General features: G+C 41.0%; 2 protein-coding genes across 2 annotated transcripts in view; one reads left to right on the forward strand and one right to left on the reverse strand.

Annotated features, from left to right (window-relative positions):
- Positions 1 to 715: 715 nt before the first annotated feature.
- tmem64 (transmembrane protein 64) lies at positions 716 to 10,448 on the reverse strand. Its single transcript, XM_072675923.1, has 3 exons — positions 9,018 to 10,448; positions 4,867 to 5,022; positions 716 to 4,648 (listed from the first exon to the last, which is right to left on the reverse strand). Exons 1-3 carry the CDS (start codon positions 9,705 to 9,707, stop codon positions 4,463 to 4,465), a joined length of 1,032 nt encoding a protein of 343 aa, XP_072532024.1. The 5' UTR covers positions 9,708 to 10,448; the 3' UTR covers positions 716 to 4,462.
- Positions 10,449 to 14,400: 3,952 nt separating this feature from the next.
- Positions 14,401 to 15,722, forward strand: part of necab1 (N-terminal EF-hand calcium binding protein 1) — a 50,019-nt gene continuing 48,697 nt past the window's right edge. Inside the window, exon 1 of the mRNA XM_072675924.1 lies at positions 14,401 to 14,703. Coding sequence (XP_072532025.1) covers positions 14,617 to 14,703 — 87 coding nt within the window. The 5' untranslated portion in view covers positions 14,401 to 14,616. The remainder of the gene's footprint in view (positions 14,704 to 15,722) is intronic.

The raw sequence follows: 15,722 nt of genomic DNA on the forward strand, positions 1-15,722 counted from the left end.
GGGCCGCTTTGGTGGCACAAAGGGGGACCTACACATTACTAGGCATTTAGTTTTAAAGTTATGGCTGGTCGATGTATTTTTTTTAAATTTGTGGAATTCTCTTTTAAGACCACTTATCACAGTGGCCTCCCACGTCCATTGCCCAAGCTGTGAAACTGGCCATTTCTGCTCAGGCGATATTAGGACTGGGTATTTGATAATACTGTCAAAGACTTAGACAAAGATGTAAAGGTCATGCTGTGCAGTGGCAAAGCAGTGAAACACGGCAGGGAACTTTGCATGCATGAATTTAATCAGATACAGCAGTCGAGTGGTCTGCAAATATCACATCTCACTGTTCCAGCAAGAGATAGTGAGCAGCAGTGCTTGACTGGGAACTTTGAAATCCCTTATTATGTAACCAGGCTGTGCTGCACTGTCAATCAGTAACTAAACTACTTTTGCCAGATTCAACTGAACGAAAATGTTTTGATGTAGAACTGCAGCAATGTGACAACAGAGTGTGGAAATGCAGAAACCCTGTAAATTTGCTCACACGTCAATTATTTGCTCTTACAACTGCAGTTATCTCCAAATTAACATCAGGTTCATAGACCCTAAAATAGAACCCTGTGGGACACCACACCATTTTTAATTATTGCTTTGGCTCAAAGGGTTAATGTCAAAACAAAAAAAGCTTCCATTGGAATTCACTTTTTATATTATAGACATTTTTATTTCATAAATAACACAGAACAAGCATGGTAAAGCGATAAATATTCATTTATACACTGTAAGAATCTGTATTACAAAATACAGCGTAAATGTAATGCACTTGTTTCATGGGGGTAGAGGTTCCGTAACAGTACCTGATTTGCCTTTATCCAAAATTACATCCGTACCTTGCTATGGATGTGCAGTAGCCTCATGTGTAATCTTAGATAAAGGCTTGTCAAAAAACATCACGTAGTGTTGCCCCCACATCAGATTTAATAGAGTTCCTCTGTTGCATAATCTTGTCTGTTAAATGGGCAGATTAGATTAAACAAAGGTCCACTAATGCGTATCCTAACAGTGTCATGTTTTCCCATGAATTACCGTATGTACGTATTATGAAGGTTTAGTCCTGAACGCGTCATAGTAATAAAAATCCCATTTAACACAATAATAAAAAGAAAAAACTGAATAATTTCTTTGTCTAATTATGAACAGCATATAGCAACTTTTTGTATGTGTAAAGCTTACTCCCACCAACCTATTCCACTGTAATCACACTAATGCATTTTGGAATCAAATGCTTCCTACAAACCTTTTTCTATATATATATTTTTTGCATTAAACGTGTCCTTAGTTTTTATAGGTTCATACTCAACAGAAATGTAGTGTCTGAACATGCCACAGACTAGTGTCCTGTCATGTCATAGGCAGCAAGAGGTACAAGGCAGGTTGACATCGTAACACAAGACCAGGAATGTTGTTGTCCATGTAACTCAAGGATGTTTCTGCAAGTTCTGCTTTCCTTTATTGCTAATTTCAGGATAAAGAGGGCCCATATTCCATACACAAATTAATTTGGGAAATCTAAAATAAGAAAAAAAAAAAACAGCACGAATCTCAGCATGGAATTTGTCCTTTTGTGTGGCACATCATACGACATGCAAGTTTGGAAATAAAAGCAGTAGAAATTACTAGAAAAGTTCTTAGGCCCATTTACCTTAACCATTTATACCAGCCTGTGAAGATATACAATGTAGCATAAAATGAATAAGTTGCAGTATTCATTTGAGCCCTTATCAGCATTTGACTCAGACCATTGAGTCCAGATAGCAGCAAAACCATGTAGAACGATATAATATGTGATGAGCCGTGGTGCTGAAAATGACCAATGTGACATCATTCACAGACCTGTCGATTGTCAGTTCATTATGCAGTGAATCGGTTGATACCTGCGATTCTGGAAGTTTCAAACGCTGTTTTCCTGTCAGTTGAAGTTTCAGTCAGCGTGCAAACTGTGAGCACTAAGCTGATAAGATAAATAAGCATCATTCACAAGAATTTTCTCCTTGAAACTGAACAAATGAAGAAAATGGCTAAATGTGGTGAAATTCTTTGTGAAAACTGTGCAAGTGAGACAGTTGGTGAATAAAGCTCAAAGTTAGTATTTGTGGGGTGAGGGGGTTGTCACAGCAAAATTCAGCATGGTATTAATTAAAATTAGGAACAATTCAGTTTCCAGCAAAAACATAATCTGAAGTATATAGCTAAATTTAAACCTACTTTTGATTTGCATATACATTTTAACAGTACACCAAATCATAGTTCTGTGTTTGTTTGGTTTTTTTTGCCCACTGTTGGTCATCTGGCGGATCACATGACTTGGAATGACCTCCACTGTTGCCCCGTTCCCCTGACCACTGTAAAAGAAAAGGTTTAAAAGAATAGAGGTACTCTAGAGGTACACTACAGGTACTGTGATAGGATGTAGACCCACACCTCTCATTTATTAGAATAAACAAAATCCGATCATGCGAATATTGTTACTGTCATGCAAAAACCTCATCTCTCTAAAATGACAAATTTACAAGACAAGGAAAAAAACCCTTATTGTTCAAAGAAAGTCAATATAAAAAGATTTTATTCCATGTCGTTTTGGAGCATTTCTATTTGTCCATTCTTCATGAAATTCTGACACAGTGTAAAGAAGAACTGCCAGATTATGCTAAAAGTTGAAAAATGTAAAAATGGAGATGGGTTTTTTCATTACAGTGACAATATAAATACCTATTTACTCCCCTACTGGGGCTTTGATCAAAAAGCCAAGCTTAGATATGCTATCTGAGATATTTCATGAACAGCAGTGCAGTATTCTGCAAGCTGTACTCTGTAGTACTGAAGGACCAATCAACCCAGAGGCTCTCTGGGGTAGGAGACACACTGTGCCTATGGCTCTAAGCTCGTTAAGTGACAACCTTGGGCTAATTTAAACAGCTAGGATCCAAATCGACTAAGTCAGGCAAAGCTCAGGAGACGTTTGTGTCTAATTAAACAAATCACTAGGGAGTGAGAAATGCAGACTATGTCATGAGTCCAAGACCACTGTGGTTACGTAATAGGTTATCAGTTTTGATAAATCTGCACATTCTACCACTCATTTATGGAGGACCTTTCTCATGGTGAGACAATGGAGGATTTGTGCAGACATTCCACCAGTATATCCATCGCTCTAAAAAGTGACAGGCTTTGCCTCTCATGTTCCAATGGCTAATTTGAGCTGTGCGGCAATCTTGAGTTTCTGACATTTTGTACCATAAATAACTAGTCAAAGTAGTAGTTACCCTACCGAACTTGAACTTTTCCGCTTCTAGTTTTAATAGCAATAATTTAAACTACCTGAAATATTAACAGTGATAGCCTAATACATGTATTGCACAAGATAAAATGTGATGTAAATTTGTTCCAACATAAAAGGCAAAATTAGTGAGCTGAGAAAACAAAAAAAAATAGCAGCCCTATAAAAAGCATTTGGTTAAAAAAAAAAAAAAAATCAAAGACAGAAGGCCAGAGATTTTAGCAATACTTTCCATACAACAATATGAGAGACTGAACGCAGATATGATCACGCTGTTCAGTTAATCACGCTGCAAGGTTCTTGGCAGGACACACTTAAATATCCTGCTGGGAAATTTTTACTTCCTTTCCATCTGTTCCTAGCAGAGCTGTAGAAATGCAAAAGTGAATCCAGCCTAGAAAAGCAACAAACATTTTCCTAGCCAGGTGGTACAGTTTGTCCCACTCCAAATAATAATAATAATAATAATAATAATAATAATCATAATAATAACCATTTCCCTTAGTTTATGATTGTGAAAAGAAGCAAAAAGAATCCTGAAAGCCAACCGTATTTAGCATTTACAGCAAATGTGATGAACCTTAAATCAGAATGTTCTAAAGAATCCTATGTTGCTCACTGAGCACCATCTGATCTACAATAGCAGCTGTGCCCTCTACAGCAATCTCCTCTACAACACTGTAGTGTTCTCCCTAAATCACATGCTTTACACCAGCTCTAGTTATATATAAAAAACGTCTAGTTTTAAATTTGTACGATATAAAAAAATAATTTCAAAACAAAGGCGTACCGAAGAAACTATTAGGCTCTATTTTAACTTCATCTTTCCATTACAAAATACTGGCCCACTGTCCCAACCTTTGGGGATGATTTCCTGGCAGCGCAGATCTTCTCTGAGAAGAGAGTTCTCAGCCTCATGAGTCCACTGCCACACAGTATCGTTAAACCTGAACATGCAGGATTGACCAGTGCGACAGCTTTTCTTGCCGGCTCCGCTACAGGGACGCAGACTCCCTGCCACGGCCTCATCATCTCCCTTGATCTGTCTTCACCTTGGCATTCCTGTCAGGACGGCGCCTCCGGGAACGGGCAGGTGAAATATGCTCACACCAGGAGAAACGTTGACATTAGGCATCAGACCACGTTAATCCCCCCACCGGCCAAAGCTCTTTTACTGCAGTAGGTGGAGCCACTGTGGTTTGCCATGCTGCCATTCATGTGGGAGGTTTTCATTTCCATCTGACAGGCAGCGATGGCGGCGTTCAGTTCCATTTGTGCTCTGTGCACAACGTAAAACATCAGACCTATACTGATAAAGATCTGAGGAGAAAAGAGACAGGATTAATGGACTCAATCAGATCCGGCAACTGAATCCATTATTCAATATTTGCATCTGACAAACACATCAACAAGTTCCTGGATCTCTATTTGTGTACAGGGCATCCATTTAGTATTTCTGCTATTCGTCACTGCAACCAATATACTGCTAAAGTTTTGGCAACCGGCGAGGAGTCACTGAGTGCAACGGAACTGCTTACTTGTAGACTGAACACAAAGTAGCCACTGATGCTCTGCTCCGCTATAACATCCTCCATGGTGCGCAGTGTGGTTCCCAGGTAGGAGTTCAGGAGCTGGGTGGGCAGAAGGCCCACTGAGGAAGCCACCAAGTAATTTGGCAAGGACACATCTGTGATCTAAATGGAGGAGAAAGAGAACATGCTTGAAAAGACAACTGCGACTCCACTACAGACACGTTCCTAGCAAACCCCATAACCGAGCATGCAAATCTGTATTATTAAAAGCAGTAGGGCAGCATTCCTCAAAATAACAAAACACTGCGTCAGTCAGTGAGCATGTGGAACTGGGGAGGGGAGTGCTTTGTTGGTTTAAAAGGTTTTGGTCTGCTCACTAAAAAGCATCCTTTCATGGCCACAATTTACACATCTTCTAATGGCTACTCCAGCATAATAAAGCACCATGTCACAAAGCACAAGCTCTCCAACTGGTTTCGTCAACATGACAATGAGTTCAGTGTTGTTTAGGGGCCTTTCCAATCACCGGATTTCAAGATTCTCTTGAAAAATCTCTTGCAATCATGTTAACATGGGCCAGAATCTCAAAGGACAGTTTCCAACATCTTGCGAAGTCCAAGCCATGAGGAATTGAGGTTGTTTTTGGCACCAAAAGGAAGTTTCATTTGCTTTCAAGCTAGAAAGGCAACACTGCCTCAATGGAAGAATTCACAATTACTGAGTAATAAATAATGAAGCAGAGGCTAATGTCACATTTGAAACTGAAGAGGAGTAGAGACTGTTGTTTTTTCCAAAAAGATGTAGGCACATATTTGGCATTTTTTACTGGACTTGCTGGGGTAATAAAAACATAGAGAATGTGTTACTATTTTATGGTATTGGGTCACTTTGTAGTGTGTGCAGCTTTGAAATGCATTAAAAACACACTTATTCTGCTTAATATTTTTTTGCCTCTAAACATCAGCACATCATAACGGTCACATGTTTATAATGGTTAGTAGTCCTATTTCTTTTATTATAGATATAGACCAGGATGTATTTTGTATAGTATACAGACCACATCGTGTTGGGTTACCCATTTAATGCCGTGTACTCCACTTCAGCAGAAAACACAGGGCACATTGAAATGTAGACATCTCCAGAAAGTGCTTACTGAGGGCAGATGCAACATAACTCCAGTATGACTAAGTCAGTACCCGTATGCATCACACTGAGGGTTAGTGGATATTTTTAATGTAAAGCAGAATCAATATTAAGCTCATGAACAGCACTAACACTAAGACACAAAATATAGACGCTAAAAGCCAACAGAACCTAAAAGAAGGTTAGCTTCTAAAACTAACAAATGTCAAAGGCTACCAAAATGTGAGCTCATACATGACCTAATATTTTTCCAGAATCTCATACACTTATAGAGTATACCAGAATTACGAAGAGCTGAGTTTTGAATGAGAAGACGCACCAACAAATACAGCCAGTTTTCCCAGAGAAAGGAACATCTACTGTAAATCTAGTTAGCTAAAGATTTTTACATAATTCATGTAGGGGAAAATGGACACCTTTCAAGAAGAGTCGCCACTTACTGCAAAGTGTACTGTACTGCGTTCACAATGTAGCCTACAAGATGATGCATAAACCTAAGCACAGTTAGAAAAATAAACTAGTACAGAAGACAATTTTTAATGTATTGGTCCAGAAATATAAAAATAAACCATTACCTGAAGAAAAGCCCCTGAAAAAGCATGCATTTATAGCTCATTAATAGGTTTTAAAGAGTTTATTGTTTTTATATGGAATCTTTTTTGCAAAAATGTGGTTAATCAAGGGCAGCACATAAGAACATTTCCTTCATATCTTAATGATTCCACTTCATTGTAATAAACTGGAGATAAAGAACAAACTTTAGTCAAATAGAAACATTTAAGGGTGTTTTACTTAAATTTCTATTGTGCCATTTCATGTAAATTCACTTAATGGTACGATAACAAAGGCAACTTGAGCAACGTAACAGCATTCAGCAGCGATGGGCTTGACGAAATTTGTTGGGGGCTTTTCTCATTTTCCCCTCCCCCCACCCCCTTTCTTCTACAACCTAACATAAATGCACAGATCACCACTATACAATGATCCAGCATTACATCAACTGACCCTAAACACTGCTGGAGCAAAAATGCCAGGGGGGCCCTAATCCAGACAAGACTTCTGATTTTAGACCAAATCCAATCAGTAATTGTGTAAAGTTTCTCTCCACTGTTTAATCAGGAGAGATCAAGTTACCCCATAAACCATAAAAAACATACAACAAAACAACTTCATCATCTAATCCCCTTCATATGCACTGCTGTAACGTTGGGGAATACTCCTTTAAAGGACTGTTATTTGTATCCTGTTCAGCAGTCAAGCACTTGCTGTGCGAGTGCACATCTACGCACTTTTCTGACCTTGGTGATCCTAAACGGTGTCATTTCTCTCTCACGTGTCACTTAATCAAATATTAATAACGTAGGCTACACAACCCTACTAGGAGTAAAATTATTATGTCAGACAGACGCTACCCTCCCTCATAGGTGGGCGAAGTGCTTAAGTTTCACTAAAATCAGAGATTAAGACCTAGATGTGTTCATTATTTTACTCCTAAGCTGGATCAAGCCACCTGGAAATCCTTTTAAGACCATAAGGCTTTAACTCCATCAATCAGAAACGTACGCTGCCTCTCTTCAATCATAGACACATACAGGAATCTAATCTAATGTACCCACATTGTGTGTTTTGGTGTGTGGGGTTATGGCTGCATTTGGCTGATTAATTTGTAGCAATCTCACTGAAAACTACAGCTACTGAAAAAACTACACGAACTAATGGGGGTGTTCATTCATTTTCTTTTCTCAGTAGCTGTAGTTTTTTGTGCAGACAACCTATAGGAGCCTTAATGCACTACAGAGGTGAGAAGAGACACAGTACCACAAACACCCAGAAAGAGAAGAGCTGTTTTCTCTACATAGTGGAGCACTGCACAGACTACACACCTCACACAATAACCTTTAATATGTCGAAAAAGATTGTATCTTAAGCGAAATGTACAAAATTATAACAGTAACAAAAGCGTTTCTATTAGTGGTAATTATTCCATGTGAAAAAAAAGGAAAGAAGTGTCAAAACGAAAAGAGCACTGTTTGCACCTGAAACTGAAATTACTTTAAATTTAGAAAGCGAAAAAGAACTACAAACTGAACAGAAACCTAGAAAATGAAAAACAAGCTGTTTCCGCCCAGCACTGTAACCCTGAAACTATAAAGATCAAGAGAGCAGACGATGTAAACATTAACCAGACAAGCGCAAGAGCTATAATCTTTTACCCAACAACCCATCAGTTTAACCCAGTTTAACTTGTCTGTATTCAACCCCAGCTTCCAAAGTTTATCCATGGACAAATGTATCGGGACAGTATTTGCATCCATAACATTTGTAAAGTATCCAAACTTCTTAAATCAGTTTAATTCAATTATATACAAGCCATTTTACTTAATTCCCCCACCTCACCTTCATCTAATCCCTGCTTACTTTATCCAAACATAGCATGATCCAACCCCATCATCATTTATTAAAATCTGACGTCATTCAAACTCTGTTAATCCAAACACACACTATATGGACAAAAGTATTGGGACACATACTCCGGGTATTGGGACTCCACTATCGTCCAGGGAAGGCTTTCTACTAGATTTTGGAGCATTGCTGTGAAGATGTGCAACAAGAGCGTTAGTGAGGTCAGGATGCTGGATGCTCACCACCCCACCTCATCCCAAAAAGATGGAGCACCATCATTTCAGACAATTCCACTGCTTTACACCCTAGTAGCTCACGCCTGGCATTAGGGATAGTGCCAACTAGTACATGTTTATCTGCTTCCAAGAGTCCTATTATCTTGGCAATACTTCTCTCTCTGCATCTGTATCAGCAATGGATGCAACTTAAAGTAGCTAAATGCATTAGACAGGGTGTCCACAAACATAATGTAGCCTAATCTAAACCCAGTTTAAGATTTAAACCCTGGATTAGTTCATCCTAATCAGTCTTGATTTTTTTTTTTTTTTTTTTTAATTCAACCCCATCTTAGTTGATTCTGCCCAGTTTCTCTCATCCAGACCCTCACTTACCGAAAACACCGCGTTCTGGAGGCCGAAGGGGATCGGGGTGAGCCTGGCCAAGGCCACCACTTTCAGCCCGCTTCCACCCTCCACCACCCGGATGACGGCGCTGAGCTGCTCGCTGTTACCGACCCGGTTGAGCACCCAGTGGGCGAGTAGCCGCTTGCACGCCACATGGGCCACGAAGGTGCCGATGAGGACCCCGACCATGACGAGGCCCAGGCCGAGCACGAAGCCGTACAGGTAGCCGGCGGCCACGTTCAGCAAGATGTAGCCCCAGCCGCACGGGAAGGACACGGTGATGAGTCCGATCACGAAGAGTAACGCCCCCTCCAAGCCGTCCAGGCTCTCCACCCACAGCAGCAGGTCCTTCAGGTGCTGGCGGACCAGCGCCAACGACGAGAAGCACACGGCCGTCAGCAGGCACGCCAAGAGGGCGCTTTTGAAGCAACAGGTCGCCACGCAGCACGGGCTCCGCAGGTCAGCCGCCGAGTAGGAGGGCACGCCGGCCTCGACGCTCTGCAGCTCCGCCTCCGCCTTCCCTCCACCGGCGCTGCATATCAACAAGTCTATTTTATCGCATTCCAGCGACTCGGGGGTCTTCTGCAGCCAGCGGTTCAGCTGCATGTGACCCTTACCCGCGGCATGGCGCACCGACTTGGCCAGAAGCTGCACGGTGGCCCCCGCCAGGCTCCACATGTTGATCCCCGAGTCTGTCCGAGTTCTGGCGGCCCGTGAGCTTCAGTGCAGACACGGTGTAAACAGATGCCAGGGCGGCTCTCCCTCTCTCGGAACTCAACGCAGACGCGGAGCTGATTTGCTATAACCCGTATAACCCGTCCCACACAGGGCCGAGATAACCCACCCACGAAAAATGCAGTTTTGTGGGTTCTGTCGCGGGAAAACGATCTGTTTACCTCTCTAAAGCCTCCGGCAGCATCTCAGCCTCTCTGCCCCTGACAGCTCCACATCAGTCCTGCACTTCAAGGACTCGCGCTGCGCTTCGGTAATAAGCCCCCCACCCTCCTCCGGGCTCACAGCGCCCACCATGTTTACAAAAAGACCCCGAAAAACACCGATCCGTGCTCGACCAGGACCACCGCACACGCAGGATCGATCACACCGGTTCCGACTGAAAACAGGACCGACCCAGAAGCTGAACTTTTCCTCTGCACCTCAGTCCTGTGAGGCACGAATCTCGGCGATGCCCCCCGTTTGAGTTCAGATCCAGAAGCGCCGCTGCTGGTCCGGTCCTGCGGGTCATTCCGCTCCACCGAACCCCGCTACAGTGAGTGAAGGCTGCGGTGCTGCCGGGCTGGTCAGACAGTGGCGCTGACCCCTCGGTTTATGACCGCAAGGCAGCGATGCGCTCCAGACGCGCTCCGACCACAAAACGCACCACTGTTTGTTTCCCACAATGCCACGCGGTCGCGTCGCTACCGTGGGGGCACACGTGATCTTCTGTTTGTATCGCGAGAGGTGCACGAAAACACACACACACACACACGCTCAGGTTGGTATTGCTATATTTGTGAGGCCTTTTATTGACTTTTGTTGCACTGCAGCTGAAGAGGTGGTAATTATTACTTGACATATATATAAAATACAGAACAGTATTTTAACTATGAAAATTGCAAGCTAATTTGTCTTCTATATAACTATAAATAGTTTAGTTATCAATGGATTTCTGCCTTGTGACACTTGAGGGGCAGTATGGCGACTGTGCCCAAACTTTACTTGAGTAAAAGTTAAAGTGTGAGGCCAAAAATAAATTAAAAAAATTTATATTAATTTATATTGATTTATTTTGTTATATAGAGGTATTTATAAAAAATATCTCTATATAACAAGTACAACAAATACATTAAACCGTCCTTTGTTTTTGGGGTGTGATCCGATGAGTAATTGGCAGTATCAGTCTTTACACAAGAACACACTACACTATATATCCCAATGTTTGTGGACACCTGTTCTATTAAATGCATGGAGCTACTTTGAGTTGCGCTCATTGCTGACACAGTGCAAATGCACACACACACACACACACAGCTTGTCTAGTCCCTAAAGAGAGGTATACTGCAAATAGAAAAGGACATGAACCAGTTGGCACCATGCCTAATGCCAGGCGTGGGCTAGTGGGATATAAAGCCCCCCAGCAGTGAGAGCTGTGGAGCAGTGGAACTGTGTGTCTCTGGAATGATGGTGCTCTAGCACCTCATTTTGGGATTAGTTCCCCATAGCAATTGAGGAATCTTCCCTGGACAGTAGAGACCATTCCTCCAACAACAGCAGGATAAACTCTTATTTGAAGAGCCCTGATTTTGGAAAAGAAAATAGTGAAAGAACAAGTGTCCCAATACTTTTGTTCATATAGTGTATTTGCATAGTCGTGTGATGCCACAAATAACACCACATTTGCATACAGTATATCTAACAAACATAAAGCAGAGCTCATTTACATAATGCCGCTGTCACACAAAAGAATATTTATATTTGATTTTTTACCATAATTTGAACCTGTTAGATGTTCTTTACATTTGATCAAATTTCCTGTTGAATGAGCCAATATAAATGATCCAAAATTAGAACATGGAATTTTTACAATGCATTACATAAGTTTACCCCTCTCCTGTCGAGCTGTAGTTTGGGTTATGCATGGCAGTGGCAAGATATCAGGTGTAAAGTAAAGTTGCTATTTTTACTCATTAGTTTTTGGAGTGGTGGGATTTATTTTACACTATAGCCCCCTATAGAAATTTCACAGATGTTCAGGGTGGTGAAACTTAACAGTTAATTCTTAACAGGGTTAGATTTAGGTTTAGGGTTACAATTTACAGTCACAGAGGAAATGAAATTAATTTCAGTAGCTGCTTAGTTGAATGTAAATACTATCCAAATAAATATTTGGTTTCACAGTAGCTCAGGATAAACTTGGGATACTTGGAAGTAGAAACTAGTCTCTACAGTCTAAGTCTTTTGTATAGTGATTTGTATTTGTTTATTGTATAATTATTGTACACTTTACAGCCTCTATTTATTGCCAGCTTGCCTGCTGTCATTTCAGGTTAAATGTAGCAGCACAGTGTCCTGAAGGAGCTATATTTCATTCACTGGAACGAGAAGGAATGATCATAAAGATTTTGACAATAAATCTACAGAGGTAAGTCGAGTTTGTATAAAGTTGTACGTTTTGTATAAATGTATTCAGCATGTCTCTTGCAATTGTACATACTTAAAATATTAAAATATTAAGTGGGAAGCTAGAAAGCAGAAATTTTAGATGTGTCCAGAATGATGACTGTACTCTACAATGACAGAGAAAACTGCACAGCTAAGATTTCTTCAAATTAGGAGAGGTTGTAAAATGATCATATATAACAGGCATATGTAGGATATGGGCCTTGTAAGTCCCAACATTAAAGAAGCATTTTGATATTCTCTTGCATTGCATCCTTTTTAGCATATAAGTCACTTATGTTAGTTTTGCATTACTTTGCGTCTCCACACGGTGGCACTGCATTCATGTTGTTTTCACCAGTTGGGCTTATTGGTGTATGCCTGCTGTAGGCCTAAGTACTGTTTATACTGCATGATTGAGGGTTTGAATCATTTCTAATGGCTTATCTTTAATGTAGTCATAAAATCTGCATATAAATATACTACTTTTTGGGGAAACTGCATGATGCGTTATAGGCAGTGCACACCTCATATGACTTAAATAAGGGCTTATGCGGGTTATGAGTTGAAGCAAGTTTGATATCTGCTCTGCTTGTTCCACTGAATATGCCTTTCAAACAAAATCACTGAATCTAATCTAAGAGTCTAAGGTCCAGCAACCTATAAATCTGTCTGTTAACAGTTCCACAATTGAGCTGTGAGTGGGGCCTTAAAATAACAGCTTCAGATTAATGTTGATGCTCCACTGACTGTAATAGGGAGAATGGTATTGCTGTTGATGCACAGCTAACTACAGTGTGTAACTTTGGAGAAGTGGCCAGACTAACACTTGCGAGAATTGCAAAATACTGCGTAACCCAAGTCATATTCATGTAAAAACCTTATTCCCCCTGATTCTTTGACTTTCTGTGACTGTTCTGTATCTCTCAGCTTCTCCAGAAAAGCGTGTCCTTTAGGGATGGCACGTGGCACTGTCTGTAGGAAGAAATACCAACAGCTCGTTGGGTTGCTTTAATCTTAAACTTTTAAAAAATGTTATATTTACATCAGATCGTTTAAGCCCAGTCACAAATGGAGACTCCAGCTCTCTGCAAAGTACGCTCTTTGTGGTAACAAATGTGCAAATATAAGCCGTAAGGAAACATGGTTGTAATGTGTTCATTTGTTTTTATTAATTTATAAAATTTTTTAATAGTTGATTGCATACCAACAGCAATGACAATTTCATTTGATTATTAAAAATACTTTTTTATTCACATCTGAATTTCGTCCTCACCACAATGTTGGTCTGACAGCTGTAAACCAACCCCTCCACTCTTGGCAGTGGTGGCTCAGCGGTTACAGCGCCGGGTTATCGATAACAGGGTTGTGGGTTCGATTCCCGGGCTCGGCAAGCTGCCACTGTTGGGCCCTTGAGCAAGAACCTTTACCCTCTCTGCTCCCCGGGCGCTGGAGTTGGCTGCCCACCGCTCTGGGTGTGTGTGTACTCACTGCCCCTAGTGCACTAGTGTGTGAGTGTGTGTTCACTACCAGATGGGTTAAATGCGGAGGACACATTTCGCTGTACAGTGCACACAAATACACCTCGAGTGTCTGGGACAGGACTGCAGTCTAATAATCCTGGTGTTCTCAGTGCATATAATCAGTCTTACATTTGCATCACAGAGGAGGTGATTAGATGATTGTGACTGAGAGGCATCCAGTCTTCTATCAATCTAGTTGAGCAGTGACTAAATGTGCAGCACCCTTTTAGATCACCAGCACTCTTTTGTGTTTATTTTAGTTGCCCAGTTTAATGAAAGGAAAAATAAGAGAGACTCCTCTGCATTTACCCAATCAAATGATGTCCTAGAACATACATGTGTAGTTTAGTACTATAAAAATGCTTGTTTTTGTATTTAAAAAATCTTAAAAATCATAAAATCATCATATTTAGTAATTTGCATTTTTATGTAAATCACGTGGTCATTAGTTCAAGCGAAAACTACAGCTTATCAGCCTGAAACCTTGTCACTGTTGTCAGGGGGCGTGGCTACAACTAAGTTCTCATAGCAACAGCCTCACCCGAACACACCAGAGTATTGACTTTTACATTGATCGTAAAGTGGGTTTCCATCGTGTGAAACAGTGAGAAAATAAAAGCCACGTTTGAAAGAAACGGGAGGTCTGGCAAGTGCGCTGCTCACGTGTCGCGCGCAATGAGGCGGGGACGCGCGCACAAGACCGGAGAACCTGTGGCTTGTGTGTCGCGCGCGCTGAGGCGGGGACGCGCATCCCCAAATCCAGACTACCACAGCTGTGGATGAACGGGTGTGTGTGTGAGAGAGAGAGAGAGAGAGAGAGAGAGAGAGAGAGAGAGAGAGCGTGGGGGGGTTGTAGTGAGGACACCAGGTCTGTTAGCCTGCACCACTCTCCGCGACAGTGAGTTAAGATGGATTGCTCTGAAGAGGTGCAGTCACCCTCGGACGAAGCCAGCACTCCAGTGGAGTTAAAGAAGGGCATGTCCATATTTCTGGATGTAAGTAGAACCGCGGCGTGATGCCGGAGCAGCAGTCCACACACTTGGCTAACTGGGTTAACAGTGTTGGCTTATGGTAGCCAGCACAGGCTGTAGTGGTTTATCAGCTGCTGGTGATGAGATGGATGTTTTGGAGTTTATCTACACTATGATGGTTTGGTGGCTATTACTGCTAATACTTACAATAATATTAATAATAATAAAATCAGCATAAGCAAATTCTTATGAGAATGTGGATTTGACAGCCTGCTCTTATGAATGATGGATATATGAAATAAGTTGTGTCCATCCCTTCTGTAAGATTTAATTCAGTTCAGTTCAGTTGTACAGTACAACCAAACAGAGTTAGACTAAAGCCTCCAGTGCAGAATAGGTAGGGCATGCAATAGTGCAAGGAAACAATAGATAAAACACGAGACAGGATGCTTAGCCAGTATGTGCAAAAACAATAAATACAATTCAACCTGATGACAGGAAGATAAGCTTCAAACTTCACATTTCTGCTGTAGTCGAAGGACAAAATTATGTTTTTTTGATTTGAATGATGCTCTATAGAATTGAGATGGGTGATATGGCATAAATATAATATCATGATAGTTCAAGACAATATGCGATACCTTTATAAATACAATATTTATTTATTTTAGACATATGAAATAGGTGTAGTTTTGGAATAGACAAAAAGGATGGTGAAACCAGTGGTGAAACGTAAGCAATATGGTTTTCACTCATTCATTAACCTGGACTAGTTATGCTGTCTTTGTAATGAATCATGAACATGCCATTATTCAGTATTGTAGATGTGCTGGCGATGTGCATTCCATTTTACAAAAGTATAATATGATATTAATAAGTATCAGCGTATTGCCTAGCCCTATGATAGAACTCACGCAAAACCCTTGTTTCTCCTTTTTTGCTTTTTTCACTTTTCACCTTATTTTTATGAAAGTTGTTCTTTGCATTGTGTCAATTTCATGAGAAATGGAACAATAGAAATGCTTCAGAATTACTTAATTTAG

The sequence above is a fragment of the Salminus brasiliensis genome, chromosome 3 (genome assembly GCF_030463535.1).
Source record: "Salminus brasiliensis chromosome 3, fSalBra1.hap2, whole genome shotgun sequence".
Taxonomy (NCBI): domain Eukaryota; kingdom Metazoa; phylum Chordata; class Actinopteri; order Characiformes; family Bryconidae; genus Salminus; species Salminus brasiliensis.

Coding starts and splice junctions, on each gene's coding strand:
- tmem64 (XM_072675923.1), bottom strand. CDS start 9,707: ATGTGGAGCCTGGCGGGGGCCACCGTGCAGCTTCTGGCCAAGTCGGTG. Junction 5,023..9,017: donor TCCAGAACGCGGTGTTTTCG/GTAAGTGAGGGT, acceptor TCCTCCATTTAG/ATCACAGATGTGTCCTTGCC. Junction 4,649..4,866: donor ACTTTGTGTTCAGTCTACAA/GTAAGCAGTTCC, acceptor TTTTCTCCTCAG/ATCTTTATCAGTATAGGTCT.